The sequence below is a fragment of the Castor canadensis genome, chromosome 16 (assembly GCF_047511655.1).
Source record: "Castor canadensis chromosome 16, mCasCan1.hap1v2, whole genome shotgun sequence".
Classification (NCBI taxonomy): domain Eukaryota; kingdom Metazoa; phylum Chordata; class Mammalia; order Rodentia; family Castoridae; genus Castor; species Castor canadensis.
In genome coordinates, this window is record NC_133401.1 from 85,976,036 (window position 1) to 86,001,054 (window position 25,019).

At 58.5% G+C, this 25,019-nt stretch overlaps 1 protein-coding gene across 2 annotated transcripts in view; it reads left to right on the top strand.

Annotated features, from left to right (window-relative positions):
* The first annotated feature begins 613 nt into the window (after positions 1 to 613).
* The window catches only part of Fgf18 (fibroblast growth factor 18), a 28,702-nt gene continuing 4,296 nt past the window's right edge, over positions 614 to 25,019 (top strand). Inside the window, exons 1-4 of one of the 2 annotated variants that reach the window (XM_074057787.1) lie at positions 614 to 768; positions 913 to 949; positions 12,648 to 12,828; positions 22,591 to 22,692. In XM_074057787.1, coding sequence (XP_073913888.1) covers positions 737 to 768; positions 913 to 949; positions 12,648 to 12,828; positions 22,591 to 22,692 — 352 coding nt within the window. In that variant the 5' untranslated portion in view covers positions 614 to 736. Of the gene's footprint in view, positions 769 to 912; positions 950 to 12,647; positions 12,829 to 22,585; positions 22,693 to 25,019 lie in introns of both variants that reach the window. The other variant, XM_020180313.2, reaches the window with a different exon arrangement.

Here is a 25,019-nt window from a genome sequence, read left to right on the forward strand (position 1 = left end):
AGGAGGAGGAGGCAGGGGAGAGGCCGCGACAGGCCGGCGAGCGGGCAGGGCCGCCTTTGATGTGGGCGCGGCGCACCCAGGCGAGCTGAGCGCCCGACCGGCCGCGCCCCGAGGGGGGAGCCCCGGGCCCCGCATCCTCATTGTGCCGGCTCGGGCCCGGGCCCGCCCCCGGCCCCCCGCCCCCTCGCCGCCCGCGCGTAGAAAACGCCCCGGCCGCCGCCAGTGGTGGGAGGCGGCGATGCGCACGGCCGGAGAGACGCGGAGGAGGAGACATGAGCCGGCGGGCGCCCAGACGGAGCGGCCGTGACGCGTTCGCGCTGCAGCCGCGCGCCCCGGCCCCGGCCCCGGCCCCGGAGCGCTGACCCTGGCCCCGCGCCCCAGCCTTGCTGCCCGCCGCGCATGCCGCCCCCGGACTGAGCCCGGCAGCTAGCTTCCCGCGGACGCCCGGACGGCCGGCCCGCCCCGAGCCAGCTTCCCCGCAGCGGCCGGGCGCCCCCAGCACCGCGGCGGCCGCCCCGCAAGCCCCCGCGCCAGCCCGGAGGGCGCAGCGCTCGGGAGGAGCCGCGCGGGGCGCTGATGCCGCAGGGCGCGCCGCGGAGCGCCCCGGAGCAGCAGAGTCTGCAGCAGCAGCAGCCGGCGAGGAGGCGGCGGCGGCGGCGGAGGCGCCCGGTCCCGGCCGCGAGGAGCGGACATGTGCAGGCTGGGCTAGGAGCCGCCGCCTCCCCCCCGCCCAGCGATGTATTCAGCGCCCTCCGCCTGCACTTGCCTGTAAGCGCCCGCGCGCGCCCCGGGGCCCGGGGCTCTGTCTGCGAGCCAGACTTCCTGCCTGCGTGTCTGTCTGTCTGTCTGTCCGTCCGAGCGCGCGCCCCCTGCCTCGAGCCCCACTGATGCCTGTCCCTCTCTCTCCCGCAGGTGTTTACACTTTCTGCTGCTGTGCTTCCAGGTTCAGGTACGTGGGCTCCCCACTCGCTCCCCGGTTCTGCCTGCCTGCGTTGCACGCGGACCCCCTCCCGGGGCCGCGCCCCCTCCCCGGCCCCACCCCTCCCGGGCGGCGAGCCCAGTGCACCTGTTCCCAGGGCCTGGAAGGGCGGCTTGGCGCGCGCCCCGCCTGCGCCCCCGGGGCACCGGCCGGCCGAGGGCGAGGGGCACTGCTGCGGGGCTCCAGCCAGGCCGGGATGTCGCGCCGCCCCTGTCGCTACCCCTGCGGGCCTCGGTTGGGAGGCGATCAACCCCGAGTCGGCGGGCTTAGCCGAAACCCCCTTTTCCCACCTCCGCCCCCCATCCCCGAGCTCCAAGACCCCTGGTGCCACCAGCGCTGAGTTGGGAGCTAGCGATTTTGTGTGCCACAACTGTCCTAGCCTAATGTCGCGCTTCCAAACAAAAAGGCTGCTTTCAGCTGAGTGGATTTCGAGTCTAGAGAGAGAGCACCAGTTGTAAATTACTCTGTGGTTGAGGGAGAGAGCGAGAGAGTGAGAGCGAGAGAGAGAGAGAGAGAGAGAGAGAGAGAGAGGAGAGAGCGCGAGAGAGCGAGCCACGGCTGCTCTGGTCGGCCGCTCCGCGCGCGCCCTCGCCCAAGGTGGTGCAGCCCTCGCTGGTCCCCGCCAGCAACCCGTTCGCTCTCGCTTGCTCGTTCTCCGTGAATCAGAAGAGGGCTTGGCGCTCAGCCTGGAAAGCACTTGCTAAAATCTGATCTGTTACTTCAGCAGCTTTCAGACTCGGGAAGGTCTTGGCACGCAGACAGTTGGAACGCTCTGGCTTCCAAAGCCGTGGAAATGAAGGAAAAAGTGTGTGTGGGGGGGAGGGAGCAGACTTCAGCCCCGATTAGAACCAGACCAGAGCTGCCTCAGCAGGGAGGGGGCAAAGGGAATAGGAAGCACCCGCTGCCCAAGCCCCCACCCACCTAAAGCTGGGAGGAGGGAACCCGGGAGGAGCTGGACATAGGCCAAAAGGGGATTATCTGCACTTCTCCTCTCGGTAAAGGCAGGTGTCCTTGCAAAGTCAGGGAAGGTGCTTAGGCTTCTGGGTCCTGGAGGAGTGCAGTCTGTGTTGAGTGCGGTTGCATGAAGCAGCCTCCTGCAGCGTTTGCTGGTGGTGGTCCGTTATCTCCCTTCCTGCCCCTGGGAGAGGACCCTCAGGACGGGCAATGAGCTGGGGACAGCCAGTTGGGGCTGGGGGCTGGAAGAATGGGTGGATGGACAGACTGATGGGCTCGTTCCTCCTGTTGGTCAGGCGAGAGTCCCCAGTGGCTCCTTGAATCGATACAACTGGAGTCAGTAACTTAAGGCTGGCTGTTTGCCAAAGCAGATGTGACCCTGTGTGGTGAAGGGGGACGGGGGCGGGGAATGGCTGGTGTGAGAGAGAGAGAGGCTAGTGCGGGCATGGGCTTGTCTGGTCTGCAGCTCCGTCCCTCAGCAGAGCAGAGAGCAGGCCCTAGGGTCACTCCAGGGGGTCTGCTCTTCTGGCTTGAGCAGAACTCTTTTTTTTGGAGCAGTAGCTGGGGCAATGGACAAGGAGGAGAAGAGGAACCTTCAAACCCCTCTGCCCAAGCCTCTGGATGTTTACTGGACGTGGTTCTTTCTGAAGCGGGGCCCAGGAGGGGCTGCTGGGTGGTCTTTGTGTTCTCTGAGGGGAGAGTGAGGGCGGGAGTCTGTACTCTTCGTTCCACCTCCACCTTCCGGCCAGAGCTAGAGTAGCATCTTGGGCAAGAGGTGGGTGGTCTGCCTGCTAGGTCAAGAGGCAGCCTTCCCACAGGTGAGCGAGCCTCCTCTCCACTCTCTGCCCTCGCTCTGTCTTTGCCTCCCTGTCCTCGCTGGGCTTTCCACGTGCACACTGCCACAGGGCTGATGTTTTAACCCTGGTCCATGCACCCTGGGGGTAGCTAAAGTACCCTTAACACACTGCACAAGAACTAGCAGGCCAGTGTGTGTGTCCGGAAAAGGGTGCTCGGCTGCCCAGATTTTCAGAAGCACCTTGGATCTCTGGGGTTTCAGGGAGGCTCCTCTTCCCTTCTACACTGTGGGGACAAATGCAGGGTGGCCTCAGGGAGTGAGTTGCAGGGAGTCTGAGTCTGGTCCCTGTGGAGGCAAGATTGGCAGATGCTGGGAGAGAAAGCAGCTGTGTCCTGGGCAGAGTGCACCAAGAGGGCCGCAGAGGAGTGCCTTTGTGCATGCAGGAGCCTGGAGGCCTTCCTGCGTGGTGGGAAGGGACGAGGGCTCCATGTGCCCTCTCTGTGCCTCTTTGGGAGGCTTCATTTCATCATTTGTAAAACCCAGATGTTGAAGGGCTGTATGACGGGGCAGAAGAAGTTTTGCAGACTCTCAGCCACCCAGGAGGGTACGTTGCTTAAGCAAGGAGTGGGTGCACCTGTGTCCGTCCCTCCCCCTGCCTCACTAGTTTGGGGGACTGGTCCAGTCTTAGCAATGAAGTTTCTGGGTTCCTCCCCTCCTCCCATCCCTCAGCCACCAGGCCTTGAGCAGATCCCTACTCCCCCCGCCCCAGCCTCATTTCCATGAGCGCATTCAATGCCAGACACTGTCTTCCGCCCACCCCTGGTGTGGCGAGCCCCGCCCTCACCCGCCAGCCACCCTGGGAAGCAGGAAAGCTGGGAATTTAATAAATCCCTTCATCCCTTCTCCATATGTCTCAGGACACCACAGATAGCTCAAATCGGAAGAATTTTAAAAATTTCCGCGGGGAGCAGGCAGCGTGACCAGTAAATTGCTTTTCTGCACTTGGCTGAGCTCTGACAATGACACCGGGCTAGGTCTTTCACACAGCTTGGCCGGCACCTGCCTGACATTGTTCCTGCTGCCAGGCTCCACTAGGTCCTGGCCTTCCCCATACAGACCGGGCATGAGGCAGGCCAGGGGGGTGGGGTGGCGGGGAGAGGGGATTCCTGCCCTTGTCTCTCCTGCCAACCCCTGTCCCTCCCACAGCCCCCGTCCCTCCCACAGTGCTACTTCCCCTCTACTTCCTTTCTTACTGTGAGGTGCTCAAGTCTGGAAGTTTCTTCCTATGGCCCCTCTCAGCCTGACCACCCCCCACACCTAGCCTCCTCAGCAGTGGGGACAGGGAAATCCAGTGGCAGTGTGCTTTGGGACAGAGGAACATGGGAAGCTGTCCTGTTGTGTGGCACTTTTAATACCGTAAAGCAGTGTCATCCATCCATCCATCCATTCAAGTCAGGTTTTCCTTCAGCACTTGCTTCGCAGGCTTGAGAAGACCTACTTGGTCTCTGGCCTCAAGGAGCTCCCAGTCTAGGGCTTTTTGCACCTCCTCTCCCACTGCACCGTGAGCAGGAGGAAACTGAGGCTTAGCAGTGACTTGCCCAAGGGGAAAGGGGCTGGTGTAAGAATTTCAGAGCCTCTGTTATTCTGCCTTCTCGGGGATTGGAGAGGATGGAGTGGCAATCCTGCTTCGCAGATGGGGGAAGCCAGGCACAGGTAGGGAAGGGATTTGTTCAGGCCATGGCTCAGCCCCAAGACTGGATTCAGGATTCCGTATTCATCTCGTCACCTCAAGCTGACTTTTCTAGGAAGAATCCTGCAGTTATTCATAAGGTCTCCTGAGGGTAATGGCCCCTCAAGGCAGGCCAAGGTCCTTAGCGGGCAGTTCTGTCTGGATTCTGATGTGGGGGATGATTGGTGTCTCTGGGTTTGAGGATGTCTGCCTGGCATCTGGGCCCCTGGTCGTACTGGACTCAGAATTAGAATTAGAGGTCAGCCTCTTTCCCAGGGCAAAGGAGCGGGGCTGGCGTCCTGCCAGCATTCCTGCAGCTGGGGAGTGTCACCCACTCTTGCTTTGTGATAAGGAGGTAGATTTTTTAAATCTCTGTGGTTGGCACACCCAGTGTCAGTGGGCTGGGGCAGTGCATCAGGGTCACGGGTCCTGCCCCCACCCTGCCCCTGGGCAGCTCTGTGGGGACTGGGGCCCCCCAAAGGGAGGCTGGAGGGAGACAGGGAGGAGACCTCTGTCCTCAGCAGGACCTCCCTCATCCTCAAGAAGGGAAGTTGTGGGTGGGCAGAATTGACCACAGCAGCCACAGGCCTTACGGCCGCCAGGTCTGGGAGTTCACTGTGTGCCCTGAGCTTTCCCACACAGTCCAGGCCATGGCCACAGCTAGCTTGGAATTAGTGAGTTCTTGGGATAAAGAACAGAGGCCCAGGGACATGCGACACTCTGCCTTGGCCACACACGAGAGAAAGAGAGAGAGAGAGAGAGAGAGAGAGAGAGAGAGGGAGAGAGAGGGAGAGGAGAGCCAGGCTCACCTCTGCGGCTGTCTGGCTCTAGGACCCCAGTTTATTGAGAGGCAGAGCGGGGCTCAGAGTCAGCCAGCCTGCTCAAACCTAGGGGCCCACCTTCTGTTTGCTCTGTGACCTTGGGCAAGTCACTTAACCTCCCTGGATCTTAGCTTTTCCTTGTGTAAAATGGCAAAAACAAACAAGTAAACAACTCCCCCCCCCCAAAAAAAAAGAAAAACTCCCCAAACAACCAACAAAACAGCCCTTGCTCCCTGTGGGGCAGGCCATAGCTGTGAACTCTGGTTTGTCTTCCTGACCTGGCTCCTGTGTCTTTCTCAAGGAGGAATTCCCTTGCTTGCCCCTCCTGTAGGCTCTGCCACCTCCTGCCTGACTGTCTTCTTTTTGTGGCAGGAACTACTTTGCCCAAACTTTGTGTGCCCCTGTAGTGTTTGTGGGGTCAGTGTTGACCCCACCCACAGGATCTATGGCAGGGCTGGCCTGAGGACAGGAGGGGGTATAGGTCTGCTCCAGTGTGGGGTTTGTTCAGGAACACCAGCCCTTAGGTAGCCAGGCTTGCTGGTAGCTCCTTTGCTCTGATCTGGGTGGCACATGGCCTCAGATCCATTGAAGATGCTGTGTCAAGGACAGGGTCGAAGACTAGCCTCCTGTGGGCCCTAAGCAGAAAGCCCTAGGACTGTGGGTTCCAGTCCTGGCCTTGATTTCCCACCTGGGTTTCAGCAAGTGTGCCTGGTGCCTTCTGAGGGACATGAATGTACAGGTGTGACACAGGAGACATCTGGTCTTCAATCCTAGCAGTATTCAGCAAACACTCCTTAGCCTTTTACCCTCTGCACCTCGCTTTTCCCTTTCTGTAAAATGGGGTACCAAGAAGGACCTGCTTCTCAGGAGTTATTGGGAGAACCCAGTGGGCTGTGCACAGAGAGCAGCAAACACTCGGCAGGTATTTAAGAGATTGCTCACTTGGTCACACGCTGCATGTGTCCTAGGCACACAGGTGCTGCGCTAGAGGAAGCGGGAATTGTGTGTTCCTTGGAGCAGTGGCAGGCCTCCTCCAACCTGTGTCATAGCCTAGGCTTTGGACTGAGTTTCGGACTTACGCGACATTCTGCCAGTCACAGGCTGGGTTGCTTTGAGCACGGTCCTTAGCTTCTCCGGGTCTCTGCTTACGCACGACGTAGAGCATACTATGATGATGACACTGCCCAGGCCAGTTACTGATGAAAACCTCGTCCTGGACCACGTAGGCACTCAACTACGTGCCACTTGTCACCCTCAATGCAAGAACGTTGATGGGACTCCTGCATGTGCCCCCTGGACTGGGTTCGAAGGAAGGCACCTTGGGCTTGGCCTCTCCCAGTGTCCCTGTGAGGAGACTGCAGGGACAGAAGGTGGGAACCTTCTGCCGTGACACTGAGCAACTGGCCCTCTATGTACATGGCTTCTGTGCATCGGGGCAAAGCCTCCCTCCCAGGGTGCTGGGAGGCAAGTTGTGGGGAGCACTTGGCACAGCACCTGATTCTTTATGGGTGTTAAGTAAATGGAGCTGCAGCTGCCTGGGGTCCGGGTGTCCCTGGGGTCTGCCTGTTCCCAGCTGCCGGTCCCTTCCCGGAGGTCTGAGAGCTGCAGGCTCGGTGGCACTGAGCCCTCACCTGGCTTGCAGGATGGACATTGGCTGGGTGAGTGGAGGGCTTGGGGCCAGGACCTGAACATGTCTCTCCCGCCACTGTCCCCATGCCAGGTGCCCAGCACTTGTCCTAGTCTTTGGGATTTGAGAGAAAGCAAGGGACAGTGCTAGAGGACAGGGAAGAGGGCTCCGGTCTTTATGGGTCTTGTCCACACCCTCAGGCTCTAGTGTGCCCAGCGGCACCCATATTGGCTGTCTGTAAGGAGGAAGCTGATGTATGGGAGAAAGAGGCTGACCCTCGGGCCCAGCCCCCTCACCGCAGTGTCCCTCCCGTGCTGATGGCTTGTTCCTGCCAATCAATACATTGATAGTCCTGGGAGCCTAATGGACAGGCTGGGGGGCTGGGGCAGGCCCTCGGAGGCCTCACTCTGCCCTGGTGCCGTGGGTGTGGGGATTGTGATGGGAGATGCCAGAGTTTGAGCCGAGGGGAGGGTGGTACACTGTCAAGGCTGGGGTGACCCCATCTTCCTCCTGTCCTTTCTCTGCAGCAGTGCCAAATGGGGGGATTTCGGGGCTTCAGAACTGGAGGTGAGTTCTGCTCTTGGCACTTTCTGTGCAACTGGGATCATCCCTTGGTCTCCTCGTGTCTTCTGTCGCTGGGAGCACAGAGACCTGCTTAGGTTGTGGGAGGAGGAAGCAGGCAGTGCCTGGCCAGTGCTCAGCCTGGGCCCTGGTATGGAGCATGTGCCTATTGGAGGGTGCTAGTGCAAGTTTTGCTCTCAACGATAATAACCCACAGAACACAGCAGCTGGCAGCTCCCCTGGCCAGAGTGCAGGCAGCTCTCCAGGATGACGTTTGGGGGGTTCCTTTTGGGGTGGAGAGGGAGGCTGACTGTACTGGCAAGAAGTGAAGGTCTTGAGTTTGAACCCAGAGTTTGGAGAAGCTGTAGCTGGAGGAGGTGTGTGGAGGTGGAAAGTGGCCAGAAGTCTGTGGGATGCTTTTTGGGGGACCAGGGAGCCCTTCCTTTTTCTGGGAAAGCTGCCTGGAGGTGGGCACAGGCTGCATAAGGCCTGAAGGACTGGGGATCTGGGTGGGAGAGTGTAGTGGGACCCCGTCCACCTCCTTGCAGGAGAACTTAAGGCCTCCAGCTCTTCACAGCAGTACCCCTCCCCTTTCAACTATGGCTTGTGTTCTGACCACTTGCTGTCCTGGAATGCTCTTGTCCCCCCTGGTCCTTCGGGGACTCATCCTAAGAGCCAGTGGAGGCCTGAAACCAAGGATAAGTACTGTGATACTGAGATGTGAGAGCTGGTGCAGCTGCTCAGAGGGTAACGGGTAGGTAGGGTATACAGCATGGAAACATCAGGCACAGGTGTCGTGAGAGTTCATCACGCTGTACAGAACGGTGCAGAACTTAAAACACATGAACTGTTTATATCTGGAATTTTCCATTTAATACTTTTGGACCTTAGTTGCCTGGGGGTAATAGAAACCATGGCCAGTGAAACAAGGGCAGAGCGTGGAAGGAGAGGGAGAACGGCGCAGGGGAGTAAGTGAGTGAGAGAGAGCTTGAGCTGGATTTCTTCTTGAGTCTCGTCACTGATTCTGTGACTTGGGACGAGTGATGTGGCCAGCTGGAGCCTCAGTTTCCCCACTTGTAAAGTGGGGACAGTAATCGTTCCAGCTCACAGATTGCTCTACCAGCTATGTGATGACTCACCTAAAGTGGTTCTTAGCCCAGAGGAAGTGCTCAATGAGTCACGGCTATTAAGAAAACAGAACCCGAGCAAAGCAAAGCAAACATGGTCGCGATGGCTCTCGATCTGATCTTTTTCTGCAGTAAATGTTATGGATGGCCCCCACTTAGCCAGTGAAAGCTGAGGTTAACAAAATCAAGTGAGTCGGTGTTTGGGTGGAGCCAGGTAACAGGTAAGTGTGTGGGGTGTGCAGATGATATGTGATACGATGGAGATCTGTGGGCGGTGGAAATATGGCCTGGGAAGCCCCCCTCCTCCATCTTCTCAGAGCCAGGGGACTGAGTTCTCCAGGCCGGAGGGAGCACTGGGGGATGTCCGACGCCTCGGCGGGATGGGACACCAGAAGCTGGTGGAACCTGTTTTTACTCTGCACAGATTCCCACCAAGGTGGCTGAGGAAGGCTGATTGTAGGGGAGGCAGGAGCTCGGTCTCTGGGTGACCCTTGGACACTGTGCTTTGGGTGGTGGGAGACAGGCAAGGCTCTGAGCAGGCAGATGCCTTTGGTCCTATGCTGAGAGCTGACCTGGGCGAGGATGAGACTCAGGATGGACTCTGACACTGAGTACTGTGTTAGGTCCTTGGACCCCAGGGCTTCTGCGGTGCTGGGGGGAGATCCGAGCCTGTGGGGCCCGGGTTGCCTCTGTGCATCTCCTGGACTTGAGGCCCTCAGTGCAGGGGAAGAGCCAGGTGCAGGGTGCTGTGTCCTATGCTGCAAGGGGCTGTAGACTTCTTCAACCCAAGAGACCATCTGTGAGCATGGTGTGGGAGGTACAGCCACAGACTTCCCTCCAGGGGAGACATCCATTATGTGCCAAGCCTTCTTGCTCTGCCAGAATTATGACAATTGGATTTTGTTCACCCTGCTGCTATTCACCACCCCCGATTACGGTGCACTCAGAGGGGTCCAGCCAGCCTCGGCCATCCTAGAAAGGCCTCCAAGACAGGCTTCCTCTCAGGTTGTGAGACCAAGAATGGCCACTCACCCAGCAGGAGAAGGGAAGTTCTCTCGGTGGCCCTGTGCTGTGTGCTCAGGAGGAAGAGCTTAGCATAGCTCTTCCCATGCTCTGACTCTGTGGCACTGGAGAGATGGCCTCCAAGTCCTGTCTGTGAAATGGGCTCTCACCGGTGCTCGCTGCTCATACAGTTGAGGGAGTTAGAGGAGGGCCAGGCAAGGGGGGAGCATGGCACAGCCTAGCTTACAGCCTCCCTTATGGGCCCCGATGGGTGCTTGTCTAGGTAGGAAGCGAGGGGCTGCTGTTGGCCTCCAAGCGTCCCCTGCTTAGCCACAACCGTTCAGCAAGTATTTGAAGATTGTCTCCTGGGGCAGAGCTGACACCCAGGGATGAACCGAGAAGCTGGACTCTGGGGACACTAACATGTCCAGAGGTCCTCCCTCTGTCTGGGATAGCTTCCAGGGCAGGTGCCCATAGGCAGGTGACAACTAGGTAGAAGGGGCCAGGGTGCCCGAGTCCACCAGAGGCCTTGTCCAGGTGGCCCAGGGCATTCCCTGCCTTTCAAGAGGATGAACCCTGCTCCCGGCAGAGGCCTCTCGATCTCCCTTGGGGTTGGACTGGTCACAGAGTGTGACTTAAATGGTAGAAGCTGGACAAGATGGACTGTTCCCCCTACATCCTGGGGAAGGGCCACCCGATCGCCCCTGCTGACCCTGGGTCACCAACATGGCCTCTGTCCAGTGGTCCAGGGAGAAAATCATTAATGGAAGACCGGTTTCTGGAGCAGGACAGCTCCCCTTGGGGACCCAGGGTGAGGAGATTGGTTTGACCTCTGGTCGATAGGTCTCCCGTGAGTGAGCAGAGGTGGGTGCCAGACCCCTACCCTTGGGGGAGGGGACAGAGCTAGGCCGCCTCTAGAAGTCATTCCAGGAAGGTCAGAGGTCACAGGTATGGGGTCTTCAGGACAAATGCTTGCCAGGTGTGGCATCCTGGTGTCAGGGTGGGAAGTGAGACCAGTCCGGTGTCAGATCCAGCCTATGGAAGCTGTGGGCTGCCGTCACAGGGTGGTGGAAGTGCAGAGTCTGACCAGGTAGATGGAAGGGCAGGTCCTGCCCCACCAGGCTTGGAGAGCAGTCGGAGCTTACTGAGCCTCAGTTTCTGCATGTTAAGGTGGAAGGCACGTGTTCCCGCGGCACTGGGTCATGGGGACCCTCAGAAGCAGTGCCATGCCTACACACTGGTCTGGTTTGCTGGCTTCTCCAGAGCTGCTCTGCCTGAGCCGCCCAGCTCTCGGCACTGACCATGGGACTTTGTCATGTGGCCTTTGTAGCAACCCGCGCTCATTTCGTAAGTGAGGCACTGAGGCACAGAGTCTGGGGACTTGCCTTAGTTCCCTTAGCTGGAGAGGGTCATGCATGGGTGTTACATCTGGATCCAGCTCCTGCTGGCATTGAGGTGGCAGTGCTCCTCAAGCAGTGGCCGTGCTGTCCAGGTGATGCACAGGACACAGACCACTGTCTTCTCAGCTGTTCTGCCTCAGTTTCTTCATCCGTAATGGGGTATAAAGGCATCCAGCCAGAGAACAATTGCAAGATTCAATAGTTGGCTGAAGTACCCGTGAGGGGTCCCACACTAGGCTGGAAGGTGCAGGTCAGTGTGGGCGCAGAGACCCCGGGGCCATGTGTGGGCCACAGCCATGAGGACAGCAAAGTCCTTGCCCTTAGGAGCCTGCAGCTGGGGTGGGGCAGATGCCAGGGTCTCAAGAGTTCCACCTTGGGGAGGGGGTGCTTTCGTGGGAATGGGGTCCTGTGCTAAGCGTTAAGCCAGACACTGAGGATATGGAACCACTCGCAAGCTATCTTGGCCTCGGTGGACATGCACCCAATGAGCAAGGGCACAGGAGAATCTGATCTATGCCACATGGCACAACAGGGCTCTGAGTGTTGTCAGTGTGCATCTGTTCATTCATTCAGTCAACAATCGCTTGGGTGCCTGCTGCGTGGATGATGGTGAAGAGTGGTGCCAGCATTCACGCCACCTGTGTGCAGCAGGTGCAGCAGGTGGATAAGTGTGGTCGAGGATGGGGAGTGACAGAAGCCAGAGCTGCCTCACAAAGGCAGCCCCAGAAGGCTTGGCTGAGGAGGTGACATTGAGCAGAGACTCCAGTGAGATAGAGGTGAGAGAGAGAGAGAGAGAAAGGGAGAAAGGGTATCAGTGTAGTGGGAGAGCAAGTGCAAGGACCCTGAGGTTGGTGTGTGCTCCGTGCTTAGGAGGCTCTGAAGCTTGGTCAGGTGGTCAGTGTGGCTGATGTGGAGGAGCAGGAGGAGGCTTGGAGCTGGCAGTGAGGACTCCATCTGAGTGTGATGGAACTCGGGGAGTGTGCTCAGGGAGGACTCCAGGAGAAGGCTGCACTGGTGGAGGATGGATTAGCAGGAGGTCAGTGCACACTGCCCAGATGAGAGGCCATGGAAAGGGGAGGGAGAAGGAGCCCTGTGTGCTGATGCAGTCAGAGAGGACTTCCTAGATGGGGTGGGCAGATGGAAGCCAAGCCGCTAGGGATACAGGAGATTTCTATGGGAGATGCAAAATGGAGGCTCCCCAAGAGGGGCAGAGAGCAGGGGACCACTGGGGAGTCGGGGAGAGCTCCCCACCATGTAGCTCTGGACTCTGGCTTGTGGGTCCCCAGACAGAGCACGGCCAGGCTGTGTACCTCTTAGGTCCCCCTTGCAGTGTTTCTCCCTGTAAGTCTGGATGCCGTCGTTGTGGGTAGGACCTCTGTTCTACCAGTTCACCCAGAAGGGGTCTGCAGCCACACGCCCTGCGCCAAGGTCACACAGGAAACCGTGCTTTCGCGTGGCCCATGCTGGAAAGAGCCACAACTCTTCAGTCCCGTGGACCGAGCCCGATTCTTGGCCTTGCTCCTTCCTAGCTGGGCTGTCTTGGGCACCGTGCCCCACCCTGTAGCCTCAGTTGCCTCATCTGTGAAATGGGGCGGTTCTGAGTGTGTCCTGAGGCCTGGCTGGGCCTCACCATTTCCCACTCCTCGCTCAGGTGCTGGTGGCCGAGGAGAACGTGGACTTCCGCATCCACGTGGAAAACCAGACGCGGGCTCGGGACGATGTGAGCCGAAAGCAGCTGCGTTTGTACCAGCTCTACAGCCGGACCAGCGGGAAGCATATCCAGGTCCTGGGCCGTAGAATCAGCGCCCGTGGCGAGGACGGGGACAAGTATGGTATGTGCCAGCCCCACGCCCATATAGATTCCAGCCTGAGCTCTCCCACATTCAGTCCCAGCTCCACAGTGTCCCGTAGGGCCTCGGGCCTACCACAGAACCCTCTGGGCCTCGGCTGCCTGATCTGTAAAATGGGGATTTAGTAGTGATCCTTTGGGGGACTCTTCAGGAGCACTGACAAAGACGTGAATGAAAAGTGCTCGGCTGGTAAACCATGTCTCAGCCCTCACGGGGCTTGGTGGCTTGCCTGGGGATGTCCCACTGCAGTGCAATGCAGGCTGCTCCTACACCATTGTGTCACCAGCCCTGGGTTCCGGCACTTGGAGAGGTGGGAGACTCTGGGTCATACCTCTGAATGTTGCTGGTGGCGGTGGTGGAGTCAGTCTGGTGTCTGTGCGTGTGTGCCTGTGTGTGCCTGTGTGTGCATGTGTTGGTTTTGAGTTTGAGCCCCGGGATGCTCAGACATTGAGCCAAGGGATTCTGACCTGCTCTTGACTCTAGAACTGTCCATCCCTACTCTGGGGGGCTCATGGCTCCCGCCATGCCACCTCTTCCCAAGCCCCCAGCCCACAAAGGCAGCGAGCACAGTGCCCTACCTTCCCGGAGTGAAGGAGTCTCGCCAAGAAAGACACAAATACATAGCATGTAGATTTATTTAAAGTTGCCAGGCAGGAAAAACTGAGGCCACCGGGAGGCCTCCTGGTCCCGGGAAGCACCTGCGTCCGTGTTGTCTGCGGGCACCAAGGCCCACAGAGCTGGGGCCGTGGGTGGCCAGGGCAGTGGGTGGGGCCGGGTTCCGTGTGCACGGCTGGGCCAGCAGCCCCTGCCCATTGCAGTTAGGATGTGACAACAAGACAAATAATTTCTTGAACCTTTTATCTTGGACACCATTTATTTTCTGGCAGCCCCAGGGCAGGACTGACCTCGTAGTAGGACCCGCATGTGACAGCTGCACCTCACTGGGGGCTGGGCCGGGCCAGGCCGAGCAGGCTAGGCCAGGGCCCGGGCACCTCCAGGACAGCTGCCGACTCCCCTCTTGGCCCTGTGGCTCCGTGTGCCTGGCTGCCCCACCCTCTCCTCTGGTATTCCTTTCCTGTTCTGGCCGCTTTCCAAACCTCTATTGTTTCTGTCCCTCTCTGTCCCTCTGTCCTGTCTCTGCCCTTCTCCCCGAATCTGGCCACACCGTCCCAAGCCCTCTGCTGGTTGGGGCTCTCAGCCCCCTCTGCAGCACGCCTGGCTGTGCTGGGCAGACCAGGTGGTGGCTTTCCCTGGGACCCTCTGTCCAGTTGCTACCAGGGAAGAGGCAGCTGGCTGGCCAGGCGGGAGGAGGTGCCTTCCTGGTGTCTCTGGAGCGCTCAGTGGCCCCTTCAGGCTGAGACTTTACAGGGGGGTCAGACTGTGGTTGAACCATCTGTCCACACCCTGAGACCAGAAGGTAGGAGCTGGGGGGTGGGCGGGTGTGGGGAAGGAGCCCCTCAGTGGCCCACCCCTCGCTGCAGAGGCTGCTGGACCTCTCATGTCCTTTGCTGTGTGACCTCAGACAAGCCCTTTGCTGTCTCTGTGCCTCGGTTTCTCTTCTGTACAATGCAAGGCCTGGACTAGAGCAGGGCATCCTGAACGGGGTCACCCAGGGATGTGTGGACTCAGCAGGCAACTGCATTTACAACAAGCATGCAAATAACACGAGAAACCCATCTGGACTGCTCTTTTCCTCCACAATTCCAGGACTTACCCCTTCACCCTCTCTCAAGGAATAGAGTTGTGTATTCCTCCAGCCCCCTGTGCCCAGGGCTGCAGGGCCCAGGGTTGCCGCTGTTCCCTTTAAATGTCCCATTAGAAACACAGATGAGGTCGAGGGACCCCATCTGCGAGCCCTGGGAGAGGAAGTGAGACAATGGAGCCAACTGAGGCTTCCAATCTAGATGATCAATACAAATATTATCGGAGGTGATTTATGTGGCCGCTCGGGGGCTCTGTGTCAGGGGCCGCCTGGCCTGGGGGAGGGGCAGCCAGGGCCCAGGCCCATCAGAAACCTGCTCCTCTCCTGCAAGCTGAGTCCTGCTGGAAGACCCCTGCTGCCGAGACTCAGAATGCCCACTTGGTTGGCATCACAGCAGTGTGTGACATGCAGGTGCCACATGTCCCTGTGAACACCTGGAACTCGAATCCTCCGGACACTCACAACCTCAGCTCAGCATCTGTGAAGGGCTGGAAGGGCTGGCACCAGAGGCCTCGCCTCTGTGCTCCATGCAGGGACCCTGTCGGGTGAAATCCGCTCAGATGTCAGTGGGTCTCTGCACCTTGTATTCTGCACAAGGGTCAACCTCTTGTCCCCAAACTCTCTGGAGGCAAGTTGGGCTATTACAGAGACCAGAGACTTTCTCTGCTTTGGCCTGGCTGTAGATGGGACAGCTGGGATTATATTCTTGCCTGCAGTCCTGGTCACTTCTGTCCTGCAGGCAGGTGCTGCCTGGAGTCCCCTGGGCTCAGCAGCAGCTCAGCCTCTGGGCTCCTGCAGAGCCCAAGCCCAGGGACCCCACTCTGCATCTGCATCTGCCAGTCGGGGGTGGGGACCTGGACCCACTCTCTGTCTCCCCAAGCCTCAGCCCCCAGCTTTTGTGTGGGAGTTAGGACTGCACAGGCTTCCTCCGGCTTGGCCACAGGAGGGAGATCTGTGGTGGCAGGGACGCTGCAGGGTCAGCGTGCCCTAGCTCAGGGTCTGCTCTGTTGGGAAAGTGCCCCTGAGTCCTGCACTCACCCTGGTCCCAACAAGGGTCCTGCAACGGGGAGCTGTCTGTACACTTCTGAGTGGTGAGCTCCATGACAGTGTGACTTCATCTTGCTTTCTGCTGTGTCCTGGTGTCCAGCACAAGGCCTGGCAGAGAGCAGGTCTCCCTTTGACTGGCTAAAGCAAGTTTGGGACAACTTATGCAAGGCATAATCATGGGCCAACCTGGTGACAGGCTGGGATGGGATCCTCTTGTCCGTCTTTCCCTCATCTTGGTACTTGCTGGAGGGCTGTGTTTGAGCCAAGAGCAAGGTCATTTGGGATGGCTCACTGGCATGGCTGAGGCTGCAGGGACCCCTACCCACAGTCTGACACCCCCATATTTTGCTTTCTGTCTGCCAGTCCAAAATGTCACTGTAGTGCTCAAAGACACTCATGTCACTTAGAATAAAACCCAAGCCCTTGAGTCAGCCAGAAGGCTGGGATGGCCCAGCTCCTGAGATTGCTTCCATTCTCTTTGTCCCTGTGCTCCAGCCACTGCAGATTCTTGGGGCCCCTAGGTCATGGCAAGCTTGTTTTGTCTGTGGCCTTTCATGTTTGCTGTACCCTTAACCCCCAAGACACTGTCATGGCCTGCTCCCACACTTCACCCTGGCTTCTGTTCATGGTCATCTTGTTGGAGGGTCTCCATCACCATCTTTTCAAGGGTCTGCTTTCTTTCTCAGAGCATCTCGCTGTCTGACACCCTATTACACATTTAGTGATCCACTCTGTCTCTCCACCAGGATGCAAACCCCCAGGGGTGGGGGGTTCTGTCTGTTTTGTGGCCTATTGTACCCCCTGTGCACACAGCCAACCGCAAAGGTGCTCATGTGCTTGAGCAGGTGGCATAGGGACAGGTGAGCATATGCACCTTCTGTGTGCACCCGAGTGGGTACTCGGAAGGTGCTGGCACAGTGCCCAGCATACAGTAGGTACACAGCAGACCACTCCTTCCCCCCATTCCATCTGTCATTGAGTTGAGCAGTGAGGGGGGATCTTAAGCAACAGACCCAGCTTCCCCCAGGAACACCCCAAGCTGGGAAGGGACCTCCAGATCTCAGCCAGAACTTCCTGCCTCTGTCCCCGGGGAGCAGTGGCCACCCACGTCTCGCCAGCCCCTTCTGAAAGGGCCACACTAGCTACAGCTAGGATTAAATATAGCTTCTGATCAATACATTGATTTTCTCCCCTTCTTCCTTTCCGGTGAGCACACGTGGTCTGAGAACCTCCTCAGGGGACTTCAGGAGAAGGGGCTCTTTCTCTTTGCAAAAGGGTCATAGAGTGTGTGTGCGTGCCCATGTGTGTAGCAGTGACGGGAAGTGTCTGCAGGAAGGCACCTTCTCCCCACCCCAGCTCCCTCCCTTCCCCTCCCCCTTCTTCTCCCCTGGCCCACCTTCAGTGGGGGGACGGAGGCTGACCCAGTGCAGCTTTCTTGGTGAAGGATGCTTCCTGGAGCAGGGCCCCCTGGACAGGACCCTTAGTGGCCGGCTCTGCCCAGCCTTTCCCAGCTCTGAGCTCTTGCCATAGGGAGTTCACCCCATCTTGAAGAACAGCCCATCCTCCACCGTGGTCCTCTGTCTGGGGCTGTCTCCTGTGTCTCTGGCCTCTCTCCAGGTTCCTGCTGTGTCTGTTTCTTTCCCTGCTGTTTCCTACCCTTCAAACCCAAAGTCCTCAGAGGGAGGTCCTGAGTCACCTCCTGGATGCCCAGCCAGCCAAGGGTCTCAAATCGCAGTTAGCTTGTTGGTCAGCAGGGGAAGCCCACTGCTCTTTCCTCTGCCTGGTGCCTGACCTCACAGAGTCTGCAGGAGTTGGTCTGGATGTCTGTCCATCTCAGACAAACTCTGAGTTGCTCAGCCTGTGTGACTCCAGGCAGGTAACCGAGCTGCTCAGTTAACTCCACAGCTCAGGTTCCTTCCTCATGTGTAAAATGGCAGGATGGCCCCTGCCTCAGAGGGTGGTTGAGGGGATCTGATGAGACTTTCATCCCATGTTCAGAGTCTTATCCAGTGCCTGACACACCGGAGGCACTCAGATAAGTACTAGCTGTTGTAGGTATCACTGAGATGGGGTCTCACTGTGTTGCCCAGGCTGGCCTTGAATTTGCAAACGTCTTGCCTCAGCCTCCTGAGTGATGGGCTCACAGGGGGCAGGAAACCTCCCCCCTCCCCACCCCCATTTCTACTCCAAGCATTTACAAGAATCAGGGGAGAGTCAACGGGGTTTTGTGCAGAGAGAATGTTCTTTGCAGCTGCTCTTTGCTCCCCTTTCTCCTTTGGCCTCCCTCTCTGGAGGCCGCAGAGGCAGAGGAGGAGCTCAGAGCTCCTTTCCCTGTCAACGCCGCCACTCCAGCCTCCAGTTGTGGCAGGTGCTGGGCACTTGCTCAGTGTGGGGCTCTGTGGAATCTCCTTTGAGGGGACTTTGGGGAGGCTCCCCATCTTGGACTCCCTCTCCTGCCCTTCCTCTCCTACCAGGTCCAAAGCATTCCCTGCCTCTCTGGCTGTGAGCTGAACCCAGCTCTGGGGGAATCCCAAGGATCCTCCATCTCCTAGTGTTGGCTGGCAGGTGTCCTCCTCAGGTGACCCTGGGGACTCCTCCTCTCTCATGGTTATTTGGAAGTGGACTGGGGCAGGAGTGGGCCCCACCTTTTACTCTGTGGGCATCTCATACCCCCAGACTTCTGCCCCAAGAAAGTGAGGCCAAACAGATGGTCCCCCCATCCCCATTCTGTACTCATACTCCTGCCCCTGGGAAAGGGGCTGGGCGGGGGGAGTGAGGGGTGGGGTAGACAGGCCAGGACCAAGACCTTAACTCAGCCTGCCTGCTTTGACTCTTTGCCCCATCACCATGTGTCCTTGGGACTCAGTTTCCCCACCTGTGAAATGGGGACCAAGACCGTAGTGCCAGCCTTGCAGGACTGTCATAGGGTTATGTGAGAGAGCATGTGTGAGACCCAGCGTGTCACAGCCCCATGTAAAAGTCAGTTGTTGAATCTCTGGGAGACACCCTTTGTCACCCAGCGAGGTCTTTTCTCTTTGTCACCAGGGCTTGGGTGGTGGGAGTCCACGGTTCTAGCAAGTGGTGTGATTGGTGCCAGGGGTCCCAGCAGGAGAGAGTAGATGGGCTGAGGACATTGGCTGTGGAACCCGAGGTTGGGAACCCTTCCCCTGCCGTGCCCTGGGCTGTCCAGGCACTTGTTAAAACTCACTGTGACCCAAGCCTGGACAAGGTGCTGGAAATCCTAGTGTGAGTGAACAGATAGGGCCTTGTCCCCACCGAGCTAGGTGAGTAGAGACAGACAGTGAACAGGGTAACGGATGTGGGAGTCAGCTTTCCATCACTGTCACAAAACACCCAAGGAGGCCAACTTGAAGAGAGAAAAAGTTTGCTCTGGGTCAAGGTTGGCCGGCCTGTTGCTTTTGGGCCTGTGGCGAGGCAGCACACAGTGGTGGGAGAGTGCAGCAAAGTGCCTGGAAAGCTGGGGGCGTAGGTTCCTGAGATAGGAAGGCTGGGGGGTAGCTCAGTGGTATAGCACTCAGCTAGCATGTGTGAGGCCCTGGGTTCAATCCCCAGCACTGCCAGTGAGAGAGGAAGAGGGAAAGAGAGAGGGAGATAAAGGGAGTAGAGGATAGGGAGGAGGAGAGAGAGGGAGAGATAGAAACAGGAAGGGGCTTGGGTCCCAATATCCCTTTAAAGGGCTCGCGCCCTGTGGCCTAACTTCCTCCCACTAGGCCCCACCTCTTGAAGGTTCTGCCACCTCCCTTAGAGCACAAACGGACAATTTTAGAACACTAGAGGTACAGTGCAAGGCAATGGGGTGGAGCCAACAGTACCCAGTGTGGTCAGGGAAGGCCCCTCTGAGGAGGTGACATTTGGCAACCTGGGAGATGCAAGCCATTGTGGCAAACACTGGGCAAAGCTACCTTCAGGCAGAGGGAACAGAAAATGCAAAGGCCCTGAGGCAGGAGTGGGTTTGGTGTGTTAGGGAGGAACAGCAGGAGGCCAGTGTATCTGGAGGGCTGGGAAGGAGGCCGGGAGGGAGGACGGCAGCAGGCCAGGTGATGATTCCCAGTAAAGAGTTCGGCTTTTCTTGCAGGTGGCTTGCGAGAACATACATAACTGAGTTGCTACTTTCAAAGGACCCTCTGGCTGATGTGTGGGGCAACCGTGACGGAGGGAGGTGGCTGTGAGCTGCACAGGCTGGAGGGGGGCGATGCACTGTTGCCCCTCCTCCACCAGGCCTGCCACAGGCCTGGGGATGGCACTGAGCCGAGATGAGGCTTCTGGGGGTTTGGATCACGAGAGGGGGGTGTGTGATGCGGGGCCCAGGCAGGCTCTGGAGCAGACCTGTTTTGGGTGGAGTCTCTCTCCTCTCTCTGCTATTACTCCCCGAAGACTTTACATAATTCTGGCTGGCTCCCTGTTCATTATGTCATGTGCTGAGTACAGTCTAAGTCACTCCATTGCACGCTGCGGTCAGGCAGGCGGGAGGACCAGACTTCTTCCGCCCCCTTGCCCCCAGCCACGGCCAGGCACAGACCCTCCCCAGGCCTGTGAAGGGTGTGGTCAGCCCAGCCCTTGGCTGCACCATCCCAAGGCTGGGGCTCTGGCTGCTGAGTGGGGGGCTGTGATCGGAGGCATCTCCAGGCTGGGCAGCAAGAGTCCAGTAGTCCAAGTGCCAGCCCTCCTGCTGGGCCTCAGTCTGAACTTCACTCGCCCACACTGGATGATTGGAGGTAAAGACAGAGAAGTATATGGGGCAGGGCCTCAGTGGGCTCACAGCTCTTCCACACTGCAGGGGCTTTCCTGAGGACAGAGGCCCACACATGTTCTGGGAGGAGGCTGGCAGAGCAGAGTCCCTGCCTCCAGAACTATTTAGGGTGTCCTGGCCCCCAGCCCCAGTGCTTCTCCCATTGGGAGACCCCCACTCCCCAGCGTCAGAGAGAAGCAGAACAAGGTGGAGCCTTTCCCCTTGCACCAGTGAGGAAACGAGGCTCAGAGAGGACTGTGGTCACACACACACAAAGGACGAGCTCACTAGGGCAGCAGTGCCAGAAATGGGGGCAGACCTGGGAGTCCCAGCCCTGGGCATTTCCCTGGTGCTTGTAGTGTGGACGCCTGCCACCTGGAGGATGCCAGCAAGGTGTCGCGTGGGACAGGACCTGGCAAGGCAGGCTTGGGTCCGCCTTTGAGCACATTTGTCTTTTTCTTTCAGTCTGGTTTTGCAGTTTTCAGGAAGTTTAAGCCATAGCTGCTGAGTTTCCCCTGCACCTGAGCACAGGCAGACCTGGCCTCCTGGCTCTGTCAGAGTCGCAGCTGCCCCTCTCCACACACAGGCAAGGAAGCTGAGGCCCGAGGTCACATGGGTGGGGCGTCTGTGCACCCACTACTCATCACCCTCACAGAAGCTCTGGGAGCCCTCGTCATCTGTCACCTGCCCCCACTGGGAGCTGGAGCTTTATGAGGTGGTGGTAAAAGCAGGTCCCAGAGCCTGTGATATTCCATCCTGGGACTGGAGCTGACAAGAAATTGAGGGGACTAGAGCGAGGAGAATGGGGTCAAGGCTGCACCCCACCTGCCCGTCTCAGAACGGGTCAGTAGCCTGACTCTGCTTACTAGGCATGGGGGAGGTGGAGAGAAGAATGTGTTTCCCCTCGTTTCCAGAATTACTAGATTCTTGTCAGATCTTTAAATTTTATGTAAATTCTTCCTTTTCCCTTTGGAAAGGTGAGTATCGTATTTTGGTCAGCAGTGGTGTCAAAAGGGGGGCTGGATTAATGACTGAGACCTTCGGTTCCACCTGGTTTCAATTTTCCCAGCAGGGCACCAGGGTCTGTATTTGTAAATTTTTTTATTAAAATCATACCTTGTGCATTTTAGGGGCACTGAGGTGCACTCTCTGTGGCTCCAAGGCTGCAGAACTCAGGAATTTGGGGCTGTGATTTTTGTGATTGAGAAGCAAGTCCCTTGTCACTGAAGTTTAACTTTGGTGGATGAAGGAGGGTCAGGCGCTGGTAAGCTGTCGGGGGAGAGGGTCAGGGAAGGGACTCTGAGAGTTGGATGGACTGCAGCCAAGACAGCAGCTGTGGGGGGGGGGTGGTAATAGGAACACCAGCACAGGTTTCGTGATCAGAGAGGGCGCATGGCTTGCTGACATCACACAGCACCCCACTAGACAAACGTGGACTGGCAGGGGGAGAGGGAGAGTTCTGGACATGCGTGCCCAGTCAAGGGACAGGCACCTTGTGACCCCTGATGCCCCTTGTTTGGTCAGGGCTTTGGGATCAGCTCTGGACACCCTCATGTTGAAGGAGTACTGTGGAACATGGCTGTGGCGAGCGTGGAGTGTCCTACCCTGGGGCCAGGGGAAATCAGGTCCTGATTGGACTTCGGGTTTTCAGGAGTCAGTTACCCCTAAGCTCTGGTGGCCTTAACTAGGGGGCGTGGAATAGTGGAACCAGTCTTTTCTCCCAAGGGGGCTGAGCCACTGCTCCCGGATCTCCCTGCTTCAAGGGACAATGGTGCTGAGGGCCACTAGCAGGGGTTCTGGGTGTTTGTCCTGGAGAAGGGGCCCCTGAGCTATTGAAGGTGTGCGTGTGCATGCATGCACGTGTGTGCGCACACGCATGTGTGCCTGTCCATCTCTTCTCTTCCTGCAGAGACTGCTACTTCTCTGGTGTACTTGTGTGGCCGTCTGGCTTTGGGGAGTGGAGCTGAGGGTGGGGAGGTGTGTGATGAGGGGCGGCATGCTGGTATTTACCCACAAGGGACAGAATCCCCCTCTGACTGGAGCCCTTGGATCCCAAGTGCAGCCAAGAGGCTGGGGGGGGCAGGGGGGGCAGGCAGGTGCTGGGCAGCTTCCCTGTCACCGAGGAGGGACCTACCAGAGACATCCCCCATGCCTGACTTTGGGGGAGCAAGGGGACAGGGATAGGCCAGGGCCATGTCACTGGTTGGGAGGTGTGACTCATTCTCCTTTTGCCTTCGAAGCCCAGCTCCTCGTGGAGACAGACACCTTCGGGAGCCAGGTCCGGATCAAGGGCAAGGAGACCGAGTTTTACCTATGCATGAATCGCAAAGGCAAGCTCGTGGGCAAGGTGAGTGAGGGCCTGGCATCACCAGGGCCTGGCACTCCTGGGAGCCACACCTGGACGCAGGCTGAGCAGGCGGCAGAAGCGTGAGCAAGATCAGTGCCCACCATGGCCTCTTCCTGTCACCTCCTTCTGCTCTGCCCTGCACCTGCCCCTGGCCAGGCCAGGCCATCTCTGGCTGCTACCTGATCTCTGCTCGGTGCGCGCAGGGCTCTGGTCTCCTTTTGGTGCATGGTGTGCACAGGGCCCTGGTCTTTGCTGATGGATGTGGAGCTCTGGCTTGCTCCAGGCTCTGGGGCGTCCTGCCTACGTGTGCTCACGTCTGGGAATGGGGAACCCACAGCCAAGGACTGTGGCTGCACCAGCCTTGTAACAATCACCAGGGGTTTGCAGCACGGTGCAGCAGCAGCCTCGGGAAGCCGGTGCCGGGTCAGCGCTGGGCCTCACGGTTCTAGCGTTTCAGGACGATTTTATTACTTTGGAGCGGGCGGGCCAGGGGGCTGCAAGTAAGGCGCTGTGAGGTGGTGGTGGTGGTGGAGGGGGGCGGACCCATGCACGGGGCTCCCACCGAGCTGCCCTCAGAGACCTCTCTTTTTCCGGAGTGTGCTTGTTAGGAGGTCACACGCTGCTTCCTCTGGGTGTTCAGGGCAGCAGCTCTGTGGTGAAGCCTTGCTCTCTCTCCCCTTTCTCCACGGGGACCCTTCTCACTCCCATATGCATATAACTGCCTGGGCAGGTGGGGTGGAGGTGGAGGACTGACCTGATTCCAAGGGGATGGGACTATAGCCCTGGGGTTCACTACTCCTTTTGGGGTACGTGGAGATGGTCAGTGTCTTGAACCCCCAGTTCTTTTCCTCTCCCTCTAGCCTGTATCCACACAGGCTGGGACGGCTTCCAGGCATTGGGTGAAAGTGCTCCCAGATCACCGCCACCCCCATTTCACAGAAGGGAAAGCCAAGGCTTGGCCGGCCCAGACCAAGGTCCCAGGTCCCACAGGTCCCACACGAGAGCCGGGCAGGACTCAGAGGCTGGTTTGGAACGAAAGGATTCCAGCCACGCTGCTCTCTAAGCAGCATAACAGTGATGTGAAGAGCAGCCGAGGGCCGAGGAGTGGTTTTAATTAGCGGTTCACTTTCCGCCCGTCGCAGGCCCAGGCAGAGAGGGGTCGGGGTGCGGGCCTAGCGGGCGTGGGTCCTCCTGCCTGGCTGTCCTGTCCTGGCCACGGCAGACGCTTTGTTCTGCTGCCTGCCCGGGCCTCTGCCCAGGCCCAACCTGCTGGAGTTTGGGGCTTGGTCTGTCTTCCCCGAAAAGGAGGGGTGGTGGCAACCCTAGTGCCCTTCCCGGGGGTGTCCAGACCCCAGGGGACCATCACAGGGTGAGGGAGCAGCCCCGGTCTCACTCCCCGACGCTGAGTCACTGTGTCCACAGGAGCCGGCTCTGATTTCCTGCCCTCAGCCTCCCCCGTCATTAATATTGGTACGGGTTCAACTGGCGCTCTAGCGGCCGCTCCTTCCACCCCCTGCCTCCAGCCACAGGGAGAACCACCCTTCTCACCCCTGTCTCTCAGATGGACTCTGAGCCCTGGATCCACCTGCTGTAATGACCTCACCACTCACCCTCTAGCCCTGGAAGCCGAAGCTGGGCTCTCGTGTGGCTGGCCTGTCCTAGGTTCCTTGTTTGCTGGCTGGGGTGTGTTTCTTATTCCTGCCCACAGCCTGGGTCCTGGCCTCAGACCTTCCCAGACATTATTGCTCCAAGGCCTCACCCATCCATCACCTAGGCTAGCAGCCTCCAGGCAGTTTCCCACTGCCAACCCAACCTCCACCTTCTAAAGCAACCCCCAAACTCATCGTGGTCCTCCCCACCTAGAGGAGAAGGGCCTCCATTCCTAGACAGGACGCCCAGGCCCTAGAGACCTCCCTGGGCTGTGCCTACTCCTTGTTCCCTGAAGACCACTGGTCCTAGGATGAGATGGGAACTTCAGGCTCTGTCCGTGCTGTGCCCTGTCTTGGGACTGCTATGTCCTCTGCCCATGTGCCTGTGCCCTGCATCCTGACTCACCTTCCACAGCCTTCCCTGCCCCTAGCCAGCCCACTGTCCTCTCTCCTGTGTGCACGTGGTGTGTTGCTGTCTGTCCTTGTGCCTGCATCCCCTGCCACCCTAGAACCCATCGAGGGTCCATCCACCTGTGTCCCTGGCCAAAGAGCTATAGGAGCACCAAGAAACATGGCTGTTGCTTTTAGAGTCTGAGAGCCTGCAGCCAGAATGACACAGGCACACTGACCTGCTGAGTTCAGGTCCTCGCCTGTTAAAGGAGGCTGACCATCACGTAA